This window comes from Terrapene carolina, unplaced genomic scaffold, assembly GCF_002925995.2.
Source record: "Terrapene carolina triunguis isolate 2854851 unplaced genomic scaffold, T_m_triunguis-2.0 Scaffold229, whole genome shotgun sequence".
Lineage (NCBI taxonomy): Eukaryota > Metazoa > Chordata > Testudines > Emydidae > Terrapene > Terrapene triunguis.
In genome coordinates this window covers 3,020,371-3,042,484 of record NW_020664580.1, presented here as the reverse complement: position 1 = coordinate 3,042,484, position 22,114 = coordinate 3,020,371, and the positions used below count along the sequence as shown (strand labels likewise).

General features: G+C 44.1%; 1 protein-coding gene across 2 annotated transcripts in view; it reads right to left on the bottom strand.

The window, feature by feature from the left end:
* The window catches only part of INVS (inversin), a 203,367-nt gene that overhangs the window by 72,905 nt on the left and 108,348 nt on the right, over positions 1 to 22,114 (bottom strand). For both annotated transcript variants that reach the window (XM_024193599.3, XM_024193600.3), the window contains exon 6: positions 6,014 to 6,194. In XM_024193599.3, coding sequence (XP_024049367.2) covers positions 6,014 to 6,194 — 181 coding nt within the window. The remainder of the gene's footprint in view (positions 1 to 6,013; positions 6,195 to 22,114) is intronic.

The window sequence follows — 22,114 nt, the reverse complement described above, 5'->3', positions numbered from 1 at the left end:
AATGTTAAATAATTATGAATAACAGCAACAACAAAAACAACAATGCAGAGAATTTAGCCACATATATTCCATTACTTTAAATTGAAGATTTGTGGCTAAATCCCTGCATTGCTTTGAAAAGCTTGACCTTAATTTACTTAGTAACACTTTAGAATCTTACATTAAAATCTATCTTCAGCATATAATGGTTTTCCTTAATATTTTTAATTTTTTTGCTATTTCTGAAAATGAATACAGAGTTATTGACAGTGATGTCTCACAGTTCACGTTCACCATCATGGGGACCTCATCGAGGTCATGTAGTGTTCCAGAAGTCTGTGCACTTTTTTCTTTCTATGCCTTACAGATGAGAAAATTCCCCCCATGTAAATGGTATTTCTCTGATGGATGCGGTCAGTCGCAAACCAGATGATTTTTGCTTACAACATACTAGATAGACACAAGTGACCGATGCAGATTTTCTGGAGTGCCAATCCAAGGACATCTAAAATGTCTACTAATTTTCCTTTAGAAATTTATGGCCCTATCTGACTATGAAAAACTCTTTTCACTGGATTGCTTATTATATAGTTACAGTAGACCTATATTCTAACTGGAGTTGCAATACCTCTTGCTCTTTGCTTAACAGTGCCTTTATTGGCATCTCAGCTACGCAAAGGGTCATGTGGATTAGATCTGTTTAAAGTGGAATGGCAGTGTTTGAAGCCTTTTCCTTATGATTTGGCACATCCTGCTCATTCTTCCTCACAGTGAGAGTGAGACTAGAAACAGTGAGATCAATTTTTTCTGATTTTCTGTTAGTGCTGAAACACACTATGTTTTCCTTTATTTAGACTGTATTTATTTACATTTGTAAGTGTATTTTTAGTTGTTGCTTCAGGGAACTAGTTTTGTGTTTGGTAACTTATAAAGGAATAAAACCGTACAGCGTTTGTATATACAACTTTATAACTTAGGCCTTGTCTATACTACAAATGCTTTGCCAGTATAGCTATGTTGATACAGCTATACAGATGGAGCCCCAGAGCATAGATACAGCATAAGCTGACAGAGGATTTTTTCTATCAGCATGTTGCTACCACTACCCTGAATATAACATTGGCTGTGCTGACAGAATCACTCTTCTCTTGGCATAGAAGAATCATAGAATCATAGATGATTAGGGTTGGAAGAGACCTCAGGAGGTATCTAGTCCAACCCCCGGCTCAAAGTAGGACCAACACCAACTAAATCATCCCAGCCAGGGCTTTGTCAAGCCGGGCCTTAAAACCCTCTAAGGATGGAGATTCCACCACCTCCCTAGGTAACCCATTCCAGTGCTTCACCACCCTCCTAGTGAAATAGTGTTTCCTAATATCCAACCTAGACCTCCCCCACTGCAACTTGAGACCATTGCTCCTTCTTCTGTCATCTGCCACCACTGAGAATAGCTGAGCTCCATCCTCTTTGGAATCCCCCTTCAGGTAGTTGAGAGCTGCTATCAAATCCCCCCTCACTCTTCTCTTCTGCAGACTAAACAAGCCCAGTTCCCTCAGCCTCCCTCGTAAGTCATAAGCCCCAGCCCCCTGATCATTTTCGTTGCCCTCCGTTTGACTCTCTCCAATTTGTCCACATCCTTTCTGTAGTGGGGGCCCCAAAACTGGACACAATATTCCAGATGTGGCCTCACCAGTGCCGAATAGAGGGGAATAATCACTTCCCTCGATCTGTTGGCAATGCTCCTACTGATACATCCCAATATGCGGTTGGCCTTCTTGGCAACAAGGGCACACTGCTGATTCATATCCAGCTTCTCGTCCACTGTAATACCCAGGTCCTTTTCTGCAGAACTGCTGCTTGGCCAGTCGGTCCCCAGCCTGTAGCGGTGCATGGGATTCTTCCTTCCTAAGTGCAGGACTCTGCACTTGTCCTTGTTTAACCACATCTTTTGGCCCAATCCTCCAACTTGTCTAGGTCACTCTGGACTCTATCCCTACCCTCCAGCTTAGTGTAATCCAAGAACTTGCTGAGGGTGCAATCTATCTCATTGTCCAGATCATTAATAAAGATGTTGAACAAAACCGGCCCCAGGACCGACCCTTGGGGCACTCCGCTTGATACCGGCTGCCAACTAGACATTGAGCCGTTGATCACTATCAGTTGAGCCCGACAATCTAACCAGCTTTCTATTCACCTTGTAGTCCATTCATTCAATCCATACTTTTTTAACTTGCTGGCAAGAATACTGTGGGAGATCGTATCAAAAGCTTTGCTACAGTCAAGATATATCACATCTACCATCTCCACAGAGCCAGTTATCTCATCATAGAAGGCAATCAGGTTGGTCAGGCATGACTTGCCCTTGGTGAATCCATGTTGACTGTTCCTCATCACCTTCCTCTCCTCCAAGTGCTTCAAAATGGTTTCCTTGAGGACCTGATCCATGATTTTTCCAGGGACTGAGGTGAGGCTGACCAGTCTGTAGTTCCCCAGGTTCTCCTTCTTCCCTTTTTTAAAGATGGGCATTATATTTGCCTTTTTCCAATCGGCTGGGACCTCCCCCAATCACCAGGAATTTTCGAAGATAATGGCCAATGGCTCTGCAATCACATCAGCCAATTCCCTCAGCACCCTCGGATGCATTAGATCTGGACCCATAGATTTGTGCATGTCCAGCTTTTCTAAATAGTCCTTAACCTGTTCTTTCACCTCTGAGGGCTGCTCACCTATTTCCCATACTGTGTTGCCCAGGACAGCAGTGTGGGAGCTGACCTTGTCTATATGGGGGTTTTGCTGGCATACCTACTTTGGCTAGTGGGTGTGTTTTTTCACATTCCTGACTGACAGATATGCTGACAAAATTTTGTAGATCAGGCCTTATAGAGACTCAGATTGGACATGTTAATGGAAAAAGTCAGTAATAGCAACATTAGAAAGATAAAAAATCCAACTGTATTTTTTCCTAGCTGAACTGGGGTTTTCGGGAGGGTAAAGGGAGTAGCATGACAGATGAATATCACTCACTATCGCATGGAGACAAGGGATGCCCATTTGCCCTCACAGTGTTTTATTATTAGCAGAATTTTGCAAAGCTTCATAACTAGAAGTAATGTGTTTTTCACATTAAATGACTGCTTTATCAGAGAGGAGCATGGACATCAGCGTTTCTTCTGCTTGCTGCACTCGTTCACAAATAAAGCCATTTAGTACACCCACAGTTTCAGAGAACCTGATATTCATCTACTGAGCACTGCTGCTACTCACAAGTTCTAGAATCAAAACAAATCAGTTCCTTTTCATGCTAAAGTTTTCATTATACTACTTTTCAGAAATGTAACACTTTTGAATTTTGCACTTCACCTGAAATTGCACTTATTAAGATTTGAAAAACCCTTGTGAGGCGAGAAGAGCCAGCTCTAAAATCATATACAATCAGTAATATGAATGATTATATCCTCAGCTGGTGTAAACTGGCATAACTCCATTGACTTCAATAGAGCAGGTTTACACCTGCTAAAGATCTGGCCTATTGGTTCTACTGTTCTTTGAGATCCTTAATGCCCATACAGGAGGGTAGGGTGCCAGCTTCTTGTAAATGAGAGGTTGTTAGGCCCTTGCTCAAGACACAGCCTCTTGATGGTGACAAACCTTACAACTATTACTTGTTTCTAACCCGTCTTTTTGCAGTAAGGTTATTAAAAATATGCTGTCGAGGCAACACCAGTATCCTCTGGAGTCCCTGGACATCTGTCATCCCTCTCAACCAACTTTTCAGCCATGATATAGTACGCAGATTGCACTGATTTCATTTGGCTAATGATTTCGTCTTAGCAATGGACAAATGTTAGTGTCCACGCTGATGCTTTTAGATATCTCAGATCAAGAGGTTCTGTTAACTCAACCACAGACTGTAGCAGTAGTGGCTAGTAACTGCTCATCTCTTTCAAGGGCTCTCTTGTACAGTGCTCTTCAGGGCCCTAGTCAGTCACCCCATCCAATTCAATGCTTTTGTGGGTCTGCTTGGGTGGCAGTATACAGATTACATACAGTTCTGTCTCTCTCATCCAAAACCATGCTCTGAAGTGTCCCTGGGAATGGGCAAGAGGGGATGAATCACTTGATGATTGTCTGTTTTGTTCATTCCCTCTGAAGCACCTGGCATTGGACACTGTTGGATGACAGGATACTGGGCTAGATGGATCATCGGTCTGACCCAGTATGGCCATTCTTATGTTCTTATCTAACCTGGGAGCTGTGATGTCTTTGCAAATTCCCGATTAAGATAGAAATTTAGAAGAAGGTGAACTGAAGCTCAATCCAGACAAATCTCTGGATGACTGGGGGCAGGATCTAGATTTAGCTAAGGTAATTATCTGACTCCCATTACTATAGTCTGACTAATTTACAAACTTTAATATCACCTGTCCATGAAATAGGAAAGCATTATTAGCCCCACTTCACAGATGGATAACTTAAGCACAGAGAAACTAAGTGATTTGTCCAAGGTCTTACAGGAAGCTGGGAGTGGAGGAGGGAACTGAACCCAGATTTGCCAAGTACCAGGCTAGTACCCCTAGCCAATGGAATATCTTTCTTCCACAATACTAGAGTTTAGGATTGCAGGGGCGTGCACATCCTTTGTCACTGAGTTTCCCCATTTAGGGGAATCTTCTGGATCCCTTATTACTCCTTGCTTTGGTTGCCAGAAAGGTCATGGTCATTTATTTCACATGATGGTTATAAACAACTCTCTCTGATGTGGTTTTGTCACAGTTATCTGTGTAATTATCTCTCATTGATACTGTGCTTAAGGAGACCAGTAGAGATCTGGGCCGCAGTGTGTTAGGAACTGTACAAACACAGAATAAGAAATGGTCTCTGCCCTGAAAAGCTTATAATATAGCAGACAAAACAAAAAAAAGGGTTGAGGGAAGGAATATAACATACATGCAGAGTGAAAAACATGATGGTTTGCAAACATCATGTTAGTTCCACTTTTTTTTTTTTTTTTTTCCTTCTCCAGAGTGGGGTTTTGCTGGGATGGGATTAGCTAAAGAGAAAGAGGGAGAGGGGACACTGAAGGGAGGGGGCTAAGAAAAGAGAGGGAAAGAGGAGGAGCATGGAAAGAAAGTGAATTGAGGCTGAAGTAAAGAGACTGTGAGGGAGGGGGTGGGAAGGAGTTGGAGCAAGCAGCTAATGGTGAAGGAAAACAATGTCCAGAGTAAAAACTCTAAAAACTAGTTACTGATGACATCATCAGTGTCTGAAAGTCCCTACTCCAGCTGCTTGTCTTTGCTCCTGCTGAGTGGATCATCCTAGGAGTTTCTTTATTCCCCAAGCCACAAAGCTCCGAGAGCCTCCAAAGGTGGTGGTAGTGGGGGCTCTCCCTTAAAAACAGTTCTGGATCTGATTATGATAAGTGAGAAAGATAACCCCATTTGGGCCTCATCTTCCTCCTACTGACCCCTCGTGGTGTAGCTGTACCTGCTGCAGCTGTTTGTTTCTGTTCCTCTGGGCTGAGTCTCTAGGTACCTCCAGATGGATTATTCTAATGGACTCAGTGAGAGATTACCCTGGAAGCTGAAGGAACAGCTGGTGCGGAACGAGGTGGCCCACTTGCTCAGTTGTGTTAGCTACAGGAAGCATAAAACACAAGTGATCCAAACAGTGCAATGGCTCCCCCTAAGCACTAGGATGTAATTCAAATTGTTGATATTGATCTTTAAAGTCCTGGTTGGTCTGAGGCCTGAGAAACTGCCTCTCCACCTATGCATCCCATTTAAATTGAGAATAGCTAATATGCTCTCAGTAACTGCTCTTAGATTTGAATGCATGGTCTGCTGGTATAGAACATTTTCAATGGAGGACCTCAGTCTCTGGAATTTGCTTCCCAATTAGTTTGATAGCCGATCACAATTATTCTACAAAGATTAGTTAGCATGGTGCCAGGCAGGAATTTAATAGTAATAGGAGACAGGATAAAAAACAGACAACTGCCCTAAGTAAGTTTTGCATTTAGTGTTATTCAATTCACCCAGTAAAGCTGCCCAGTGAAGAGGAGTTCGAAAGAGGTTGTCATAAGATGTCACATTGCAGCCTTCATAAGAGGTCAGGACATCAACCACTGCCACATTCCCATCAGCAACTGCAAAATGAAGGGGGGTTCGTCCTTCATAGTCCTGCCAGTTCAATAAAGATTCTGTGGGAGCAGCATCCTGTTTAACAAAGACATCAGAAACAAAAATATGTTACATGAGTTTGAAAGAAAAACTACAGACCCTTAATGGATGGTGGAAAATGCCTCACAATAGGCAAAAGGTGAAGTGTCACTAATCAGTACAGCAGGCACTGGATAGTTTTATAACCAATTACCTATACTAAATCTGCAGTTACCGTCAAATATTTTTTGCTGATGTTTTTGATATCTATCCCAAGCTTCTCTTGCAGTATTTCATCTTCAGTTCACATCAATGGGTTTTGCCCTGGTTATATAGTGTGAACAGATCCATACACAGGTCCTTAAAGGACTGACTCAAGTATTTGTGGAAACCATAATTAGATCTCCTCACATAATTAGATCTCTTTTTCCAGGCTTATAAAGCTGTGTAGATGGTCCCCCCTTTCCCCCAGCAAAAGATACTCCTCTTTACCACATATTAGTATTGTTGTTGTCCCCTGGACACTTTCTAAAACACAAAGCTCCATTTTTAATTCTTTGAGGGGGTCAACAAGCATGTGGACAAGCGGGATACAGTGGATATGAAGGGGCACAGCAGGTGGTCACTGAAGGTGGGAGGGCAAGGAAGAAGAGAAGAGCAGCTAGTTCTATAGGAAGAGGGGAAGAGTCTATGGAGATAACACCAAATATGAGACCCAGGAGGATACAGGATGGGTGGCAGAGGATTGCAAGGGAGAATAGGAATCGAGAGGACTTGCAGCCAGAAGGAACAGGGGATAGACCAGAGAATCGCACCATCACCAGGAAAAGGCAGGTCTACATGATTGGGGACTCCTTACTGAGAAGAATAGACAGGCCTGTAACCAGAGATGATCCAGAGAACAGAAGGGTGTGCTGTCGGCCGGGTGCTAAGATACGGGATGTGGACCTGAGGCTGAAGAGGATCGTAATGGGAGCGGGAAAGAATCCACTGATTGTCCTTCACGTGGGAACCAATGATACAGCTAGATTCTCGCTGGAACGTATCAAGGGAGACTATGCCAGGCTGGGGAAGACGCTTAAGGAAATCGAGGCTCAGGTGATCTTCAGTGGGATTCTGCCTGTTCCTAGAGAAGGGCAACAAAGGTGTGACAAGATTATGATGATCAACAGATGGCTCAGGCAGTGGTGCTATAAGGAGGGCTTTGGGATGTATGGCCACTGGGAGGCATTCATGGACAGAGGACTGTTCTTTCGGGATGGACTTCACCTGAGTAGGGAGGGAAACAGACTTCTAGGATGGAGGCTGGCACAACTGATTAAGAGAGCTTTAAACTAGGAATTTGGGGGAGATGGCTGGGGGATGTCCAGGTAATCTCCACGCCGGATTTTAACATTGAGAGGGAAGAAAACGAAGTAAGAAAGGATACAGCCGTGGGTAGGAGAATGGACATAAGGAGGAAGGGTAGTGTAGATACCGGTCTAATAGGTGATACTGGTGGTAGAATGTCAGTGCCTAATTGGGTAACGAATGTGAGCGAAGCCAAAGAGCAAAAATTAAGATGTTTGTACACCAATGCGAGGAGCCTAGGTAACAAAATGGAGGAACTAGAGTTACTGGTGCAGGAAGTGAACTATTATAGGGATAACAGAAACATGGTGGAATAGTAGTCATGACTGGAGTACAGGTATTGAAGGGTATGTGCTGTTTAGGAGAGACAGAAATAAAGGCAAAGGTGGTGGAGTAGCATTGTATATCAATGATGAGGTAAACTGTAAAGAAATAAGAAGTGATGGAATGGATAAGACAGAGTCTGTCTGGGCAAAAATCACATTGGGGAAGAAAGCTACTAGAGCCTCCCCTGGGATAGTGCTTGGGGTGTGCTATAGACCACCGGGATCTGATTTGGATATGGATAGAGACCTCTTTAATGTTTTTAATGAAGTAAATACTAACGGGAATTGTGTGATCATGGGAGACTTTAACTTCCCAGATATAAACTGGAGGACAAGTGCTAGTAATAATAATAGGGCTCAGATTTTCCTGGATGCGATAGTTGATGGATTCCTTCACCAAGTAGTTGCTGAACCAAAGAAGACGGGATGCCATTTTAGATTTGGTTTTGGTGAGTAGTGAAGACCTTATAGAAGAAATGGTTGTAGGGGACAACCTTGGTTCGAGTGATCATGAGCTAATTCAGTTCAAACTAAATGGAAGGATAAACAAAAATAGATCTGTGACTAGGGTTTCTGATTTCAAAAGGGCTAACTTTAAAAAATTAAGGAAATTAGTTAGGGAAGTGGATTGGACTGAAGAACTTGTGGATCTGAAGGCGCAGGAGGCCTGGGATTACTTCAAGTCAAAGTTGCAGAAACTATCAGAGGCCTGCATCCCAAGAAAGGGGAAAAAATTCATAGGCAGGAGTTGTAGACCAAGCTGGATGAGCAAGCATCTCAGAGAGGTGATTAAGAAAAAGCAGAAAGCCTACAAGGAGTGGAAGATGGGAGGGATCAGCAAGGAAAGCTACCTTATTGAGGTCAGAACATGTAGGGATCAAGTGAGAAAGGCCAAAAGCCATGTAGAGTTGGACCTTGCAAAGGGAATTAAAACCAATAGTAAAAGGTTCTATAGCCATATAAATAAGAAGAAAACAAAGAAAGAAGAAGTGGGACCACTAAACACTGAGGATGGAGTGGAGGTTAAGGATAATCTAGGCATGGCGCAATATCTAAACAAATACTTTGCCTCAGTCTTTAATGAGGAGCTTGGGGATAATGGCAGGATGACAAATGGGAATGAGGATATGGAGGTAGATATTACCACATCCGAGGTAGAAGCCAAACTTGAACAGCTTAATGGGACTAAATCGGGGGGCCCAGATAATCTTCATTCAAGAATATTAAAGGAACTGGCACATGAAATTGCAAGCCCATTAGCAAGAATTTTTAATGAATCTGTAAACTCATGGGTTGTACCGTATGACTGGAGAATTGCTAACATAGTTCCTATTTTTAAGAAAGGAAAAAAAGTGATCTGGGTAACTATAGGCCTGCTAGTTTGACAGGTCTTGGAAAAAGGACATTGAGATCAATGGTAATTGGGACAAAATACAACATGGTTTTACAAAAGGTAAATTGTGCCAAACCAACCTGATCTTCTTTGAGAAGGTAACAGATTTTTTAGACAAAGGAAACACAGTGGATCTAATTTACCTCGATTTCAGTAAGGCATTTGATTTGGTTCCACATGGGGAATTATTAGTTAAATTGGAAAAGATGGGGATCAATATGAAAATTGAAAGGTGGATAAGGAACTGGTTAAAGGGGAGACTACAACGAGTCATACTGAAAGGTGAACTGTCAGGCTGGAGGGAGGTTACTAGTGGAGTTCCTCAGGGATCGGTTTTGAGACCAATCTTATTTAATCTTTTTATTACTGACCTTAGCACAAAAAGTGGGAGTGTGCTAATAAAGTTTGCGGATGACACAAAGCTGGGAGGTATTGTCAATACAGAGAAGGACCGGGATATCATACAGGAAGATCTGGATGACCTTGTAAACTGGAGTAATAGTAATAGGATGAAATTTAATAGTGAAAAGTGCAAGGTCATGCATTTAGGGATTAATAACAAGAACTTTTCTTATAAGCTGGGAACGCATCAGTTGGAAGTAACAGAGGAGAAGGACCTCGGAGTATTGGTTGATCACAGGATGACTATGAGATACCAATGTGATATGGCTATGAAAAAAGCGAATGCGGTCTTGGGATGCATCAGGCGAGGTATTTCCAGTAGAGATAAGGAGGTGTTAGTACCATTATAGAAGGCACTGGTGAGACCTCATCTGGAATACTGTGTGCAGTTCTGGTCTCCCATTTTTAAGAAGGACGAATTCAAACTGGAACAGGTACAGAGAAGGGCTACTAGGATGATCTGAGAAATGGAAAACCTGTCCTATGAAAGGAGACAAAGAGCTTGGCTTGTTTAGCCTAACCTAAAGAAGGCTGAGGGGAGATATGATTGCTCTCTATAAATATATTAGAGGGATACATGCCAGGGAGGGAGAGGAATTATTTAAGCTCAGTACTAATGTGGACACAAGAACAAATGGATATAAACTGGCCATCAGGAAGTTTAGACTTGAAATTAGACGAAGGTTTCTAACCATCAGAGGAGTGAAGTTCTGGAACAGCCTTCCAAGGGGAGCAGTGGAGGCAAAAGACATATCTGGCTTCAAGACTAAGCTTGATAAGTTTATGGAGGGGATGGTATGATGGGATAGCCCAATTTTGGCAATTAATTGATCTTTTATTATTAGCGGTAAATACGCTCAATGGCCTGTGATGGGATGTTAGATGGGGTGGGATCTGAGTTACTACAGAGAATTCTTTCCTGAGTGTCTCGCTCATGAGTCTTGCCCACATGCTCAGGGTTTAGCTGATCGCCGTATCTGGGGTCAGGAAGGAATTTTCCTCCAGGGCAGATTGGCAGAGGCCCTGGGGGTGGTTTTGCCTTCCTCTGCAGCGTGGGGCATGGGCCACTTGCTGGAGGATTCTCTGCACCTTGAAGTCTTTAAACCATGATTTGAGGACTTCAATAGCTCAGACATAGGTTAGGGGTTTATTACAGGAGTGGGTGGGTGAGATTCTGTGGCCTGTGTTGTGCAAGAGGTCAGACTAGACGATCATGATGGTTCCTTCTGACCTTAAAGTCTATGACTCTATATAGTGTACTTAGATTTTCAGAAAGCATTTGACAAGGTCCCTCACCAAAAACTCTTAAACAAAGTAAGCAGTCATGGGACGAGAGGGAAGGTCCTCTCATGGCCTGGTAACTGGTTAAAAGATAGGAAATAAAGGGTAGGAATAAATGGTTAGTTTTCAGAACGGAGACAGGTAAATAGTGGTGTCCCCGAGGGGTCTGTACTGGGACCAGTCCTATTCAACATATTCATAAATGATCTGGAAAAAGGGATAAACAGTGAGGTTGCAAAATTTGTAGATGATACAAAACTACTCAAAATAGTTAAGTCCCAGGCAGACTGCGAAGAGCTACGAAAGGATCTCTCAAAACTGAATGTCTGGGCAACAAAATGGCAGATGAAATTCAATGTTGATAAATGCAAAGTAACACACATTGGAAAACAAATAATAATTTAGATGGGGTCTAAATTATCTGTTACCACTCAAGAAAGAGATCTTGGAGTCATTGTGGATAGTTCTCTGAAAACATCCACTCAGCATGCAGTGGCAGACAAAAAAGCGAACAGAGTGTTGGGAATCATTAAGAAAGGGATAGATAATAAGACAGAAAATATCGTATTGCCTCTATATAAATCCATGGTACGACCCCATCTTAAATACCGCGTGCAGATGTGGTCGCCCCACCTCAAAAAAGATATACTGGACTTGGAAAAGTTTCAGAAAAGGGCAACAAAAATGATTACGGGTATGGAATGGCTTCTATATGAGGACAGATTAATAAGCCTGGGACTTTTCAGCTTGGAAAAGAGACGACTAAGGAGAGGGGGGGGAGAATATGAGAGAGGTGTATAAAATCATGGTGTGGAGAAAGTAAATAAGGAAGTGCTATTTACTCCGTCTCATAACACAAGAACTAGGGGAAACCAAATGAAATTAATAGGCAGCAGGTTTAAAACAAACAAAAGGAAGTATTTCTTCACACACAACACAGTCAGCCTGTGGAACTCTTTGCCAGAGGATGTTTTGAAGGCCAAGACTATAATAGGGTTCAAAAAAGAACTAGATAAATTCACGGAGGACAGGTCCATCAATGGCTATTAGCCAGGATGGGCAGGGATGGTGTCCCTGGCCTCCGTTTGCCAGAAGCTGGGAATGAGCGACAGGGGATGGATCACTTGATGATTACCTGTTCTGTTCATTCCCTCTGGGGCACCTGGCATTGGCCACTGTTGGAAGACAGGATACTGGGCTAGATGGACCTTTGGTCTGACCCAGTATGGCCGTGCTTATGCTCTTAAAGATACTATTCAACACAGTGTTACAAAGGAAATCTAAGAGCCTTCAGATATTTTTTGTTTTTAAACACTGTAGTTCTATAAATACATGAGTTTCTAACTGGCTGAAGTTTGATCATTTAAAAACTTTTTTTAAATGTGTCATGGTCAACCAATCTGATCAGCTGACACAGGTTTCATTTGGTATAATAATCAATATTGGACATTGAATTAGGTATGAAGAATTCTAAAAATATTGCATGTAAAGACTTGACTGGTTTATCATGTTTTCTTAAAAGCATAATGTAAAATGTATTAGACTATTTAATGAAGTATTGCAGATGTGTGGTCTCTAACTATATACTTCTGAAAAAAGAACAAGGTAGGTGCAACTGAAAAAATAGTTACCTACCTTTCGTAACTGTTTTCTTTGAGATGTGTTGCTCATGTTCATTCCATTCTAGGTGCGTGCACATCCATGTGCACAGTCATCAGAGATTTTTGATTTAATGGTATCCATAGGGTCAGCTGTGGCACCCCCTTGAGTGCCGCGCTAATGCATCAGTACTTTAGGCGCTGCTGGCCCTACGCCCTCTCAGTTCCTTCTTGCCGACAACTCCAACAGAGGGGCAGGAGGGCGGGTAATGGAATGGACATGAGCAACACATCTCGAAGAACACCAGTTACGAAAGGTAGGTAACTGTTTTTTCTTCTTCGAGTGCTTGCTCATGTCGATTCCATTCTAGGTGACTCACAAACAATATCCCTGGAGGTTGGCTCGGAGTTCACGGTCGTACAGCTTGCAATACTGCTCTACCAAAGCCAGCATCGTCTCGGGCCTGCTGGGTAAGTTCATAACGCGATGTAAATGTGTGGACGGACAACCAGATGGCAGCCTTGCAGATATCCTGGATCAGCACTTGGGCTAGGTAAGGTGCTGAAGAGGCTTGTGCCCTGGTTGAGTGGGCGGTTACAATCGCCGGAGGAGGCACCTTGGCCTGCTCATAGCGGTAGCGGATACAGATGAAAGAGACAGACCCTGGAGCTTAAGATGGAGGAGGTAATCCACGATTAACTGCAGTGAGGCCCTCTTGGGTCGAATGCCTTTATCCCAAGTCCAGCATATATTCCATTTCCATTTGGTAGGTTGCTCTGGTTGAGGGCTTTCTGCTGCCCAGCAGGACCTGTTGGATATCATCCGAGCACAGCCGCTCATCCGCATTCAACCATGCAGCAACCAGGCTGTCAGATGCAGTGCCGTCAGGTTCAGATGCAACAGTCTGCCATGGTTCTGAGACAATAGGTCCGGCCGGAGCGGTAGCTGTAACAGGGCAGCCACCGAGAGGTCCAGCAGCGTGCTGAACCAGTGCTGTCGCGGCCAAGCCGGTGGTATGAGGATTACTTTTGCTCTGTCCTGCTTGATCTTCACGAGGACTCCATGGATTAACGGCACTGGAGGGAAGGCGTACATCTGAGCCCACGACCACAGAAGCAGGAACGAGTCCCCCACCTTTGGAAAATGATGCTGACTAGCTCCGAACGGAGCGACCACTCGTGGCGAGATGAGAAGGTCCTGCTTAGGCGATCTGCCAAAGTGTTTCTGGCCCTGGGGAGGTGTGTGGCCACGAGATGAATGGAGTGCTGAACACAGAAGTTCCAGAGCCTGAGGGCTTCTTGGCAAAGGGCTGAGGATCGGGCTCTGCCTTGCTTGCTGATATAGAACATGGCGGCGGTATTGTCCATCAGGACTTGAACCACCCTGCCTTTTATATGAGGCAGGAAAGCTTGACAGGCCAAGCGTACCATTCTGAGCTCCCTGATATTTATGTATAAGGAGCGATCGCGACTCGACCAATGACCATGCATGCCGAGGTCGCCCAGATGAGCTTCCCACCCCAGATCCAAAGCATCAGAGACCAGGGTAACTGATGGGGCCAGGGCCGCAAAGGGGACTCCCTCCAACACTGATGTGGGGTCCAACCACCAAGTGAATGACGACAGTATGTGGTCCGGACCCTTGATTACCTGGTCTATGTTGTATCTGTTGGGGACATAGACCGACGCCAGCCATGCCTGTAGGGGCCTGAGATGGCACTGTGTGTGTAAGCGCAGGCCGCCATGTGGCCCAACAGTCTCAAGCACGTGTAAGCAGTAGTGAGAGGGTGGGCTTGCATATGCGAGATTAGGTCTGACAACGCGTGGAATCGGGCTTTGGAGAGGAAGGCCCTGGCCCGAGTAGAGTCAAGGACCGCTCCTATGAACTCTATGTGCTGCACCGGAACCAATGTTGATTTTTTCTTGTTTATCAATAGACCTAGATCGCGACATGTGAAGCAAACCAGGACGTGGTGTTGCTGCACCTGATACCGAGACTGGCCCTTGATCAACCAGTCGTTGAGGTACGGGAAAATTTGAATGCCCCAACGCCTCAGGTAAGTGGCCACTGTCGCCATGCACATTGTAAACACTCCCAGGGCTGACAAGAGACCAAAGGGCAGCGCTGTGAATTGGAAATGGCGCTGGCCCAACACAAAACAGAGGAACCATCTGTGTCCTGTGAAAATGGAAATATGTATCTTTCAAGTTGAGGGCGGCATACCAGGAAGGGGATCCTGGAGGACAGGGAGACCATGTGAAACTTCAACTTCTTGAGATGCTTGTTGAGGCGATGCAGGTCCAGGATGGGTCTTAGGCCCCCTTTTGCTTTCGGGATTAGGAAATATCGGAAGTAGAATCCTTTTCTCTTCATATCCAAAGGGATCTCCTCCACCACTCCCAGCCTTTGGAAGTTTTCCACATCCTGAGTGAGGAGTTGCTCCTGAGAAGGGTCCCTGAAGAGGGACGGGGAAGGGGGGTGAAAGGGAGGGGCAGTCGAGAACTGTAGGGTGTAGCCCAAGGATATTGTGTGGAGCACTCAACGGTCTGATGTCACTCATGACCATGTCGACTGGAAGAGGCGCAGGCGGTAGAGGGAAGAACACGAGGGTGGATCCAGGTACCTGACTGGAGTGCTGTCCTCGGTCGCAGCTTCAAAACACCTGTCTCTGGCCCCCGTGGTGTTTCAAAGAGCCAGGTTGAGCTGGCGAGCGAGAGGATGAAGGGACACAGTGCTTAAATGCTTTGTCTTTGTCCTTTCTCCTGTAGGTACCCTGCCAGAACTCCCCAGGACCGAGGCGGAGGAGGCAAAGGTGGAGGCCGGAATTGCTTTCTGGCCTGCTGCAGAGTGTGGAGGCCCAGCGATCGCAGGATGGCATGGGAGTCTTTAAAGCCATGCAGCTTTGCGTCAGTGAGCTCAGAGAAGAACCCCGCACCCTCAAAAGGGAGTTCCTGGATTGTGGCCTGCATCTCTTGGGATAACCCCAAAGATTGTAGCCAACAGCTGCGCCTGATGGCCACCGCCAAGGCAACCACACTGGCGGCCGAGTCTGTAGCATTCCAGGCCATCTGGAGGGTGCCCTTTGCCACCGCTTTTCCCTCCTCCAGGATCGTGGCAAGCTCGAGGGCCAGGTCCTGTGAAAGGGCCTCCCTGAACTTGATAAGGGAATCCAGTAAATTAAAATTGTACCTGCCCAACAGGGCTTGGTGGTTCGGTACCTGGAATTATAGGCTGGCCGTTGAATAAATTTTCTGCCAAAGAGGTCTAGTCATTTGGCTTCTTTATTTTTTGGCGTGCTGCTCATCTGGCCCTGCCTATCCCTCTTGTTAACTGCGGACATGACCAGCGACCCTGCTGGTGGGTGCGTATAGAGATATTCAAACCCCTTTGCAGGGATGAAATAAATTTTTTCCGCCCTTTTGGACATGGGTGGAATCGAAGATGGGGTCTGCCACAGCGTTTTAGCAATCTTTAGGACGCCAGGGTGGACAGGTAGTGTGATGCGGGGCGGGGTGGAGGACAATATGACGTTGAACAAGATTGTTCCTCCAACTCCTCGATTTCGAGGTTTAAGTTGGTTGCCACCCTTTTAAGGAGAGCCTGGTGCTCCTTAAAGTTGTTGGGGGGACTGCCAGTCCGGGAGGGCCCAGCCACCGCTTTGTTCAGCCACGAAGATGATGAGTGCATCACTGGGGGAGGGGCGGGTTCCCCTTCCCTTTCTGGAGACAGCTCCTTGGGTGTTGGTGCCTATTGATTTGTCTCCGCGGTGGATTCTGCACCGTGTTTCGAGCCCGGTGCCAGCAGTTTGTCCGAAGCGGCCACAGAGGAGCGGTGGGAGTATGGAACCAGCATCACCAGTACCACCCAAGGGTTCCAACATGGCCATTGAGCAGGCCACTGTCCCTGCTGCCATGCTGCCAGCATCGTGCTAGTCTTGTGGGCCGACGATGGGCTGAACCCCAGCTCTGACTCGGATTAGTCTCCTTCCGGTGACCAGAGTGGGGCTGTGGAGGCCCGTGTGTGCCGACTAAGTCTTGTCGGAGACCGGTGTCTAGAGGGCGGGGATTGTCGCCTGTCCCTTGAGGGGTACCGAGGCAGAGGAGATCAGTGCCACGATGGCAAGCAGTCCTGAACTGGCGGGGACCGGCACCTAGGAGACCGCCTGGGTGATAGAGATCTGCACCAAGGTGATCTTAGGCAGCAAGCTATCCAGTGCGGGGAACGCAGGGACCGGTGCTTCAATTCCGGCGATCCGTGCCTCGTGGAAGGAGAACACGGCGCTGGAGACCTGGGCCTTCTAGTCGGTGACCAAGGTCCTGGGCCATGAGGATGAATGCCTGCCATCCAGGGACTGATGGTTCTCCCTTGCCCTTTGGGGAGGTCCCATGACTGGCTTGCCCTTGGGCGGCAGGACCGTAGCCACTTCCGGTGCCTGGTGCAACGTTTGCAGTACCGGTAGGCCCACCAGGTCTTTGGCAGCTTGGGCCGTCCCAGGCGACAAGATCCCCATAGAAACTGGGATCCCCTACTGCTCCCAGGAGTCGGATCCTTTGCTGGGCTAGGGGATCAGAGCATAGCGGTACTCCCCTGTAGCTCCGGGGCAGGCATGTGGCCTGAACTAGGTCCTTTGCCCAGAGCCCCCTTCCCCTCCTTGGACAGTGCCGGGGAGCCCTTTTTCTTCAGTTGCTTCTTGGGCACCAGTGAGGGGGGAACAGTGGTGGGAGGATCCTGGTGCCAGCGGGGCACTCTGCACCAATGCCGAGGTGCTAGGAGCAGAATCTGGTCAGGAGGGCTCCGACACCTGGTTCAGCGCGACCTCCATCAGGAGGGCTCTCAAACAGATGTCCCTCAGCTTTTGGGTTCTGGGATGAAAATTTTTGCAAATCCTGCACTTATCCTTTATATGGGATTCCCCCAAGCACTTCAAACAGCTGCTGTTGGAGTCAGTGATAGGCATCAGCCTGTTGCATGACGAATACAGCTTAAAGCCCGGGGAACGGGGCATGCCCTGCTCCAGGGTGAAGTCCCAGACGGGACTCTAACCGCTAAACTAACACCTAACACTTATTTTAAATGCTAAGTACCTACAAACTATATAGAGAGGGAATAACAATGGGCTGTTAAGAACCGCTTACGCTCTTGCTATGCAAGACAAGGTGCTCTGACCAACCACCATGGGCGGTAAGAACAAACTGAGAGGGCGTAGGGCTGATGGCACATAATATACCTACGTATTAGCGCGGCACTCAAGGGAGCGCCACAGCCAACCCTACGGATCCTGCTAAGGCAAAAATCTCCGATGACTATGCACGTGTGCGTGCACAAACCTAGAATGGAATTGACATAAGAAAGCACTCGAAGAGCAACATTCTTTGCTAGCCATTCAATATCAGCGCAACACACAGCCCCAGGGCTTTCAATGTGTCCCATATCACAAGCTCAACAAAGTGCAGTCATTAAACTTCCATTTATCCTACGAAACAGGAGTGTCTTTTAACTCCCCTCCCCCAGCAAAATGATGTTACGAGCTGGGGAAATCTTGTTATGGGTCAAGTTACAACCTCTCTGGGATTGATGGGTGCGCCCCCCACAGCAGCGGCTCCACACAGCAGCAGCTGCTCCAAGATTTAGTCAGAGGTATTTATAGTATAAGTCATGGACAGGCCATGGGCAGTGAATTTTTGTTTATTTCCCTTGATCTGTCTGTGACTTTTACTAAAAATACCTGAGACTGAATTGCAGCCTTATTTATGACCCTGAAAGAAACCTGAGGAGAGGTTTTGGGGTAAGAGGTGCAGGATGAAAAGAGTGTTCTTGGTGCTATGAACAAAAGAAGCTGTTTCCTGCTATTTTATTCCTTCTGTGTTCAGCGACACGGGACTTCGTACGTTTTTTGTAAATAAGCAAAACTGCATCAAAGAAATACCTATGATCAATTTCTTCCCTTAACTGGAATAACTTACTAGATTCTGAATGTCTGGCTAAGTGCTTGGGTCAAAAAGGGATAACAACAACAAAACAAGAACTCAGTGTTACTCAGTGGAATTCAGCTTGCAGGGCAGAAAATTTCCTACATAAAGGCAAAGAATTAAAATCTGGGAGCGAAATTCTGCTCTGTTTCACTTCTGAAAATTCAGAGTAACTCCACTGGTGTAACCGAAGAATTTGCCATGAGACATTAAGCAAGGATAACTTTCTGTAGTACAGAGTGGGGTTTAGATCATGATAAATGGGAAATTATCAAGAGAAAATACTGTACACGGTTGCATCCGACAATGTGCATGTTAAAGGGAAGCTCCAGTGAAAACTAGAAGACATTCTGATCACTGCACCTAGTAACAAAGGGGCCTGCCTGATCCAATTCCCATTAAATTACAGGGAGCTTTTGACTTTCCACGGGTATTGGAACAGGTCCTAAATCACCTACCTTTTCAAATGTTGTATATATTAAATGCAAAAACTAGCAGTGCCTCAATGCTGAGAATGATAAATCAAGAAGAGAAAAGTTTGGAAATTCCAGTTTTACAGTTTATACTGCAATGTTAATTCAGCCATGTTGCACATCTTGTATATTTTGTTGAATAGATAAACCACCACAAATACATTTGGGGTTACATTTAACCATATTTCACAGGTGCAACCTGGATAAGTTAACATTGCAGTATAAACCATAACTCTAGAATTTCCTCATTTCTGACTCATTGATTTCTAGTAATATTAACTACTGGAATTTCCTAACATTTGATTACTTTATTTTAAAGCTTAATGGTCATTTTTGGATGTAATATTATAAGTAAATATTTAACTATCTATGCCATATTAAGTAATCACTATAAGAGTTCTCAGTTTCATGCACTGGAAACATTAATTATAGACTTTTAATCAGTAGGTAGATAGTTATCTGTGCCTTACTAGAAAATAATGTAAAACAAACAAATATCCCCCCCGCCCCAAATAATAATAATCCAAGACCAGTATACCCAAACTAAACTGTAAGTACATTAATAAGAGTTGGGAAACAGGAATCTTTCCTATTAACTAAGTACACAATTAGAAGAAATGTTTTTACAGATGCCAAGCTGTTATAAATTTTAGAAAAATAATAGAAGTATGGCTTACAGTTCTACTACATTGCCAAACTGTTTTTACTCGAGCCATTACAACGAACGAAGAGGGGGAATTAAGTCTCTTCCCTCACTCTGTTATTTCCTGGGTACAGTTGACTGTCATTGTGCTTATTTGGACTGCTTAGTAGGTGGAATATATGGCAGAAAGATGAGAAAGCAATCCCACTATTTTTAAGAGATGGCTCATTCAAAATGACAAAGTGCACAGCAATGAATGACTTTTTCAATGAACACTCCAAAGTTTATTAGAGAAGAAACGTGTGCACAAATTGATTATATTATTATTGGGAACCAGAAGATCATCATTCCCTCATCCCTAATTTATTCCTGCATTTTGGGAAGCTAAATTTTGGTTCATCCAGTGCTTAATGAGGAAGTTTTAAATCAGTGGTTTTCAAACTGCGGTATGGGGAGCACTGATGGTCTACAGAGCACTTCAACATAGTCTGCAGAGCTGCTTTTGCCACAATAGTGAAGTATCTTTTAAGCTTCAAGCAACAACTCTTGCTACTAGTTGTACCTAGTCCACGACAAAAGGGCTTCCAGATTTTTTTGACAAATTAAAATAAAAATAACTAAGCAGCTATCATCTCCTATACTGCTGCTTCTTGTCTTTCTTTGCTAGGTGGTTTTTTTTTGGTGTAAAGTTTAGCTGTGATTAGATTTTCACACAATGTTAAAATTGAAAGTGCAGAAGTAAATTGCAAAGTGATCGGCAGTGATTAGAGTAATGGAGATGGCAGGAAACCATGGAAGCTTTTTGAACTAATAAATATCATGTCTCATACTTGTAAAAAAGAAATAAACAATAAAAGATAAGAAATAGGGATATGGAACTCTGCAGCTGCACCCATCAGATGGTGCAACTTTACTGTGTTCTTTTACCTTTAATTCTGTCCCAATTTTTTTTCATGTAACCGCGTACTGTGGGGTTTAGAAAGGTGAGAAGGGAAGTTGTTCAGGAGATGATCTCCAGCTTAAATTCTGGCTCTACTCCGAAAGTTTACTTTATGAAAATGGCATTGTAGGGTTCCATGTTTTTTATGTCTTAAAGATTTCTGTATCAAATATGATCAGTTGTTGCTAACTGCTAGCCCTGCACATTTAACCTACTCTGAGAGTCAAGTTGAGCTCTTTCCTTTTCATACATCATCATCTGTTATAAAGGTTTTGTAGGTCAAAATATGTCCTCATTTAAACCAGTGCTACCCCTTTCCCTTTCGGTGGCTTATCCAGGGGTAATCAGTTGGAACTTAATAAACAGTTGGTTGATAATGCACAAAGAAGTACAGAATCCTTCCACTCATGCGCTCAGATGTGTTGGCTCTAGAAAGAGTAAACAACAGTAAAAACTTACTTTTAGCATTTTAAACTTGTAAAACCTAGCTCTGAAAGCAAACAAGGAACACATCTGTTGAGTAAGAAAGGGTCATCTGTGTATAGTTACTTTTCACAATAACACCCGACTGTGACGCTGATCTTGTACCACTGAAGTCAATGGAATCTTTGCCACTAACTTCAGTGGGTGCAGGATCAGGCTCTTTGTGCGATAGTCCATACTATGAAAAAGTTTGATAAACAACTTCAACATTTGAAAACATAAAACTCTAAATCTGGTTATTTTAACCACTGCCTATTGTTCCACAGATATCTGCCTACAGCACAGGACTTGGGATGTTTATAAAATGACTATTTTAAATTTATCTTGTACTGTAAATAAACTCCAAAGTACTGAAAATATTACAAATATCTTCAAAACCCAAATGCCATATTTGGAACAAAAACATGCCCAATACAATTTTGTAAACATTATTATTAATTATTATTATTATTATTAATTATATATGTCAGAAAATTACTATTTTAATAGTCTAAAATTTAAAACGGCTAAATGTAAGGTTATGAATGTGCTTTAGCAAATTGGGCTAAATTTCCATATGTGCAGATGAGTTCTCAACTTGCAAGGTCTTCTGAGGATAAACAGCCATTATAGATAGCTCAATGGATGTCTGCCTAGTGCAAAAACATCTTAAAGAGGTAGAAAATAACAGAGACTGCTGTGATATTAAGGGAAAAATGCAATCCTGCATTTCATACCCTTGTTTCATGTCACTGAAGTTACTGGGGTTCCATAGAGTGAAAGTCAGGACAGAATTCGGCCCTAACAATTTTGTATGATTTTGTGCAGTCATTATAGTTTCTAACGAGAGAAAAAAGGTCCAGAGAAGGAAAACATACATGTCAGCAAAGGATTATTTAATCCACAAAGAAAGATTTCTAGAGGGGACTATATACTTCTGAATAAACTAATCCAGGGTGTGCTGAAAATTGATTAGGCATATCCTTGTACTCTGACCCATAACGTAAGAAACTGGATTCACACAATGAAATTAAGTGGCAGTCAATCAGGAACCAATTAAAAGAAACATATGCAACATATAAGGTAGTCTCCTAATGAAATTCACTGCGCAAGATGTCACTGAGAAAAAAATACGCTTA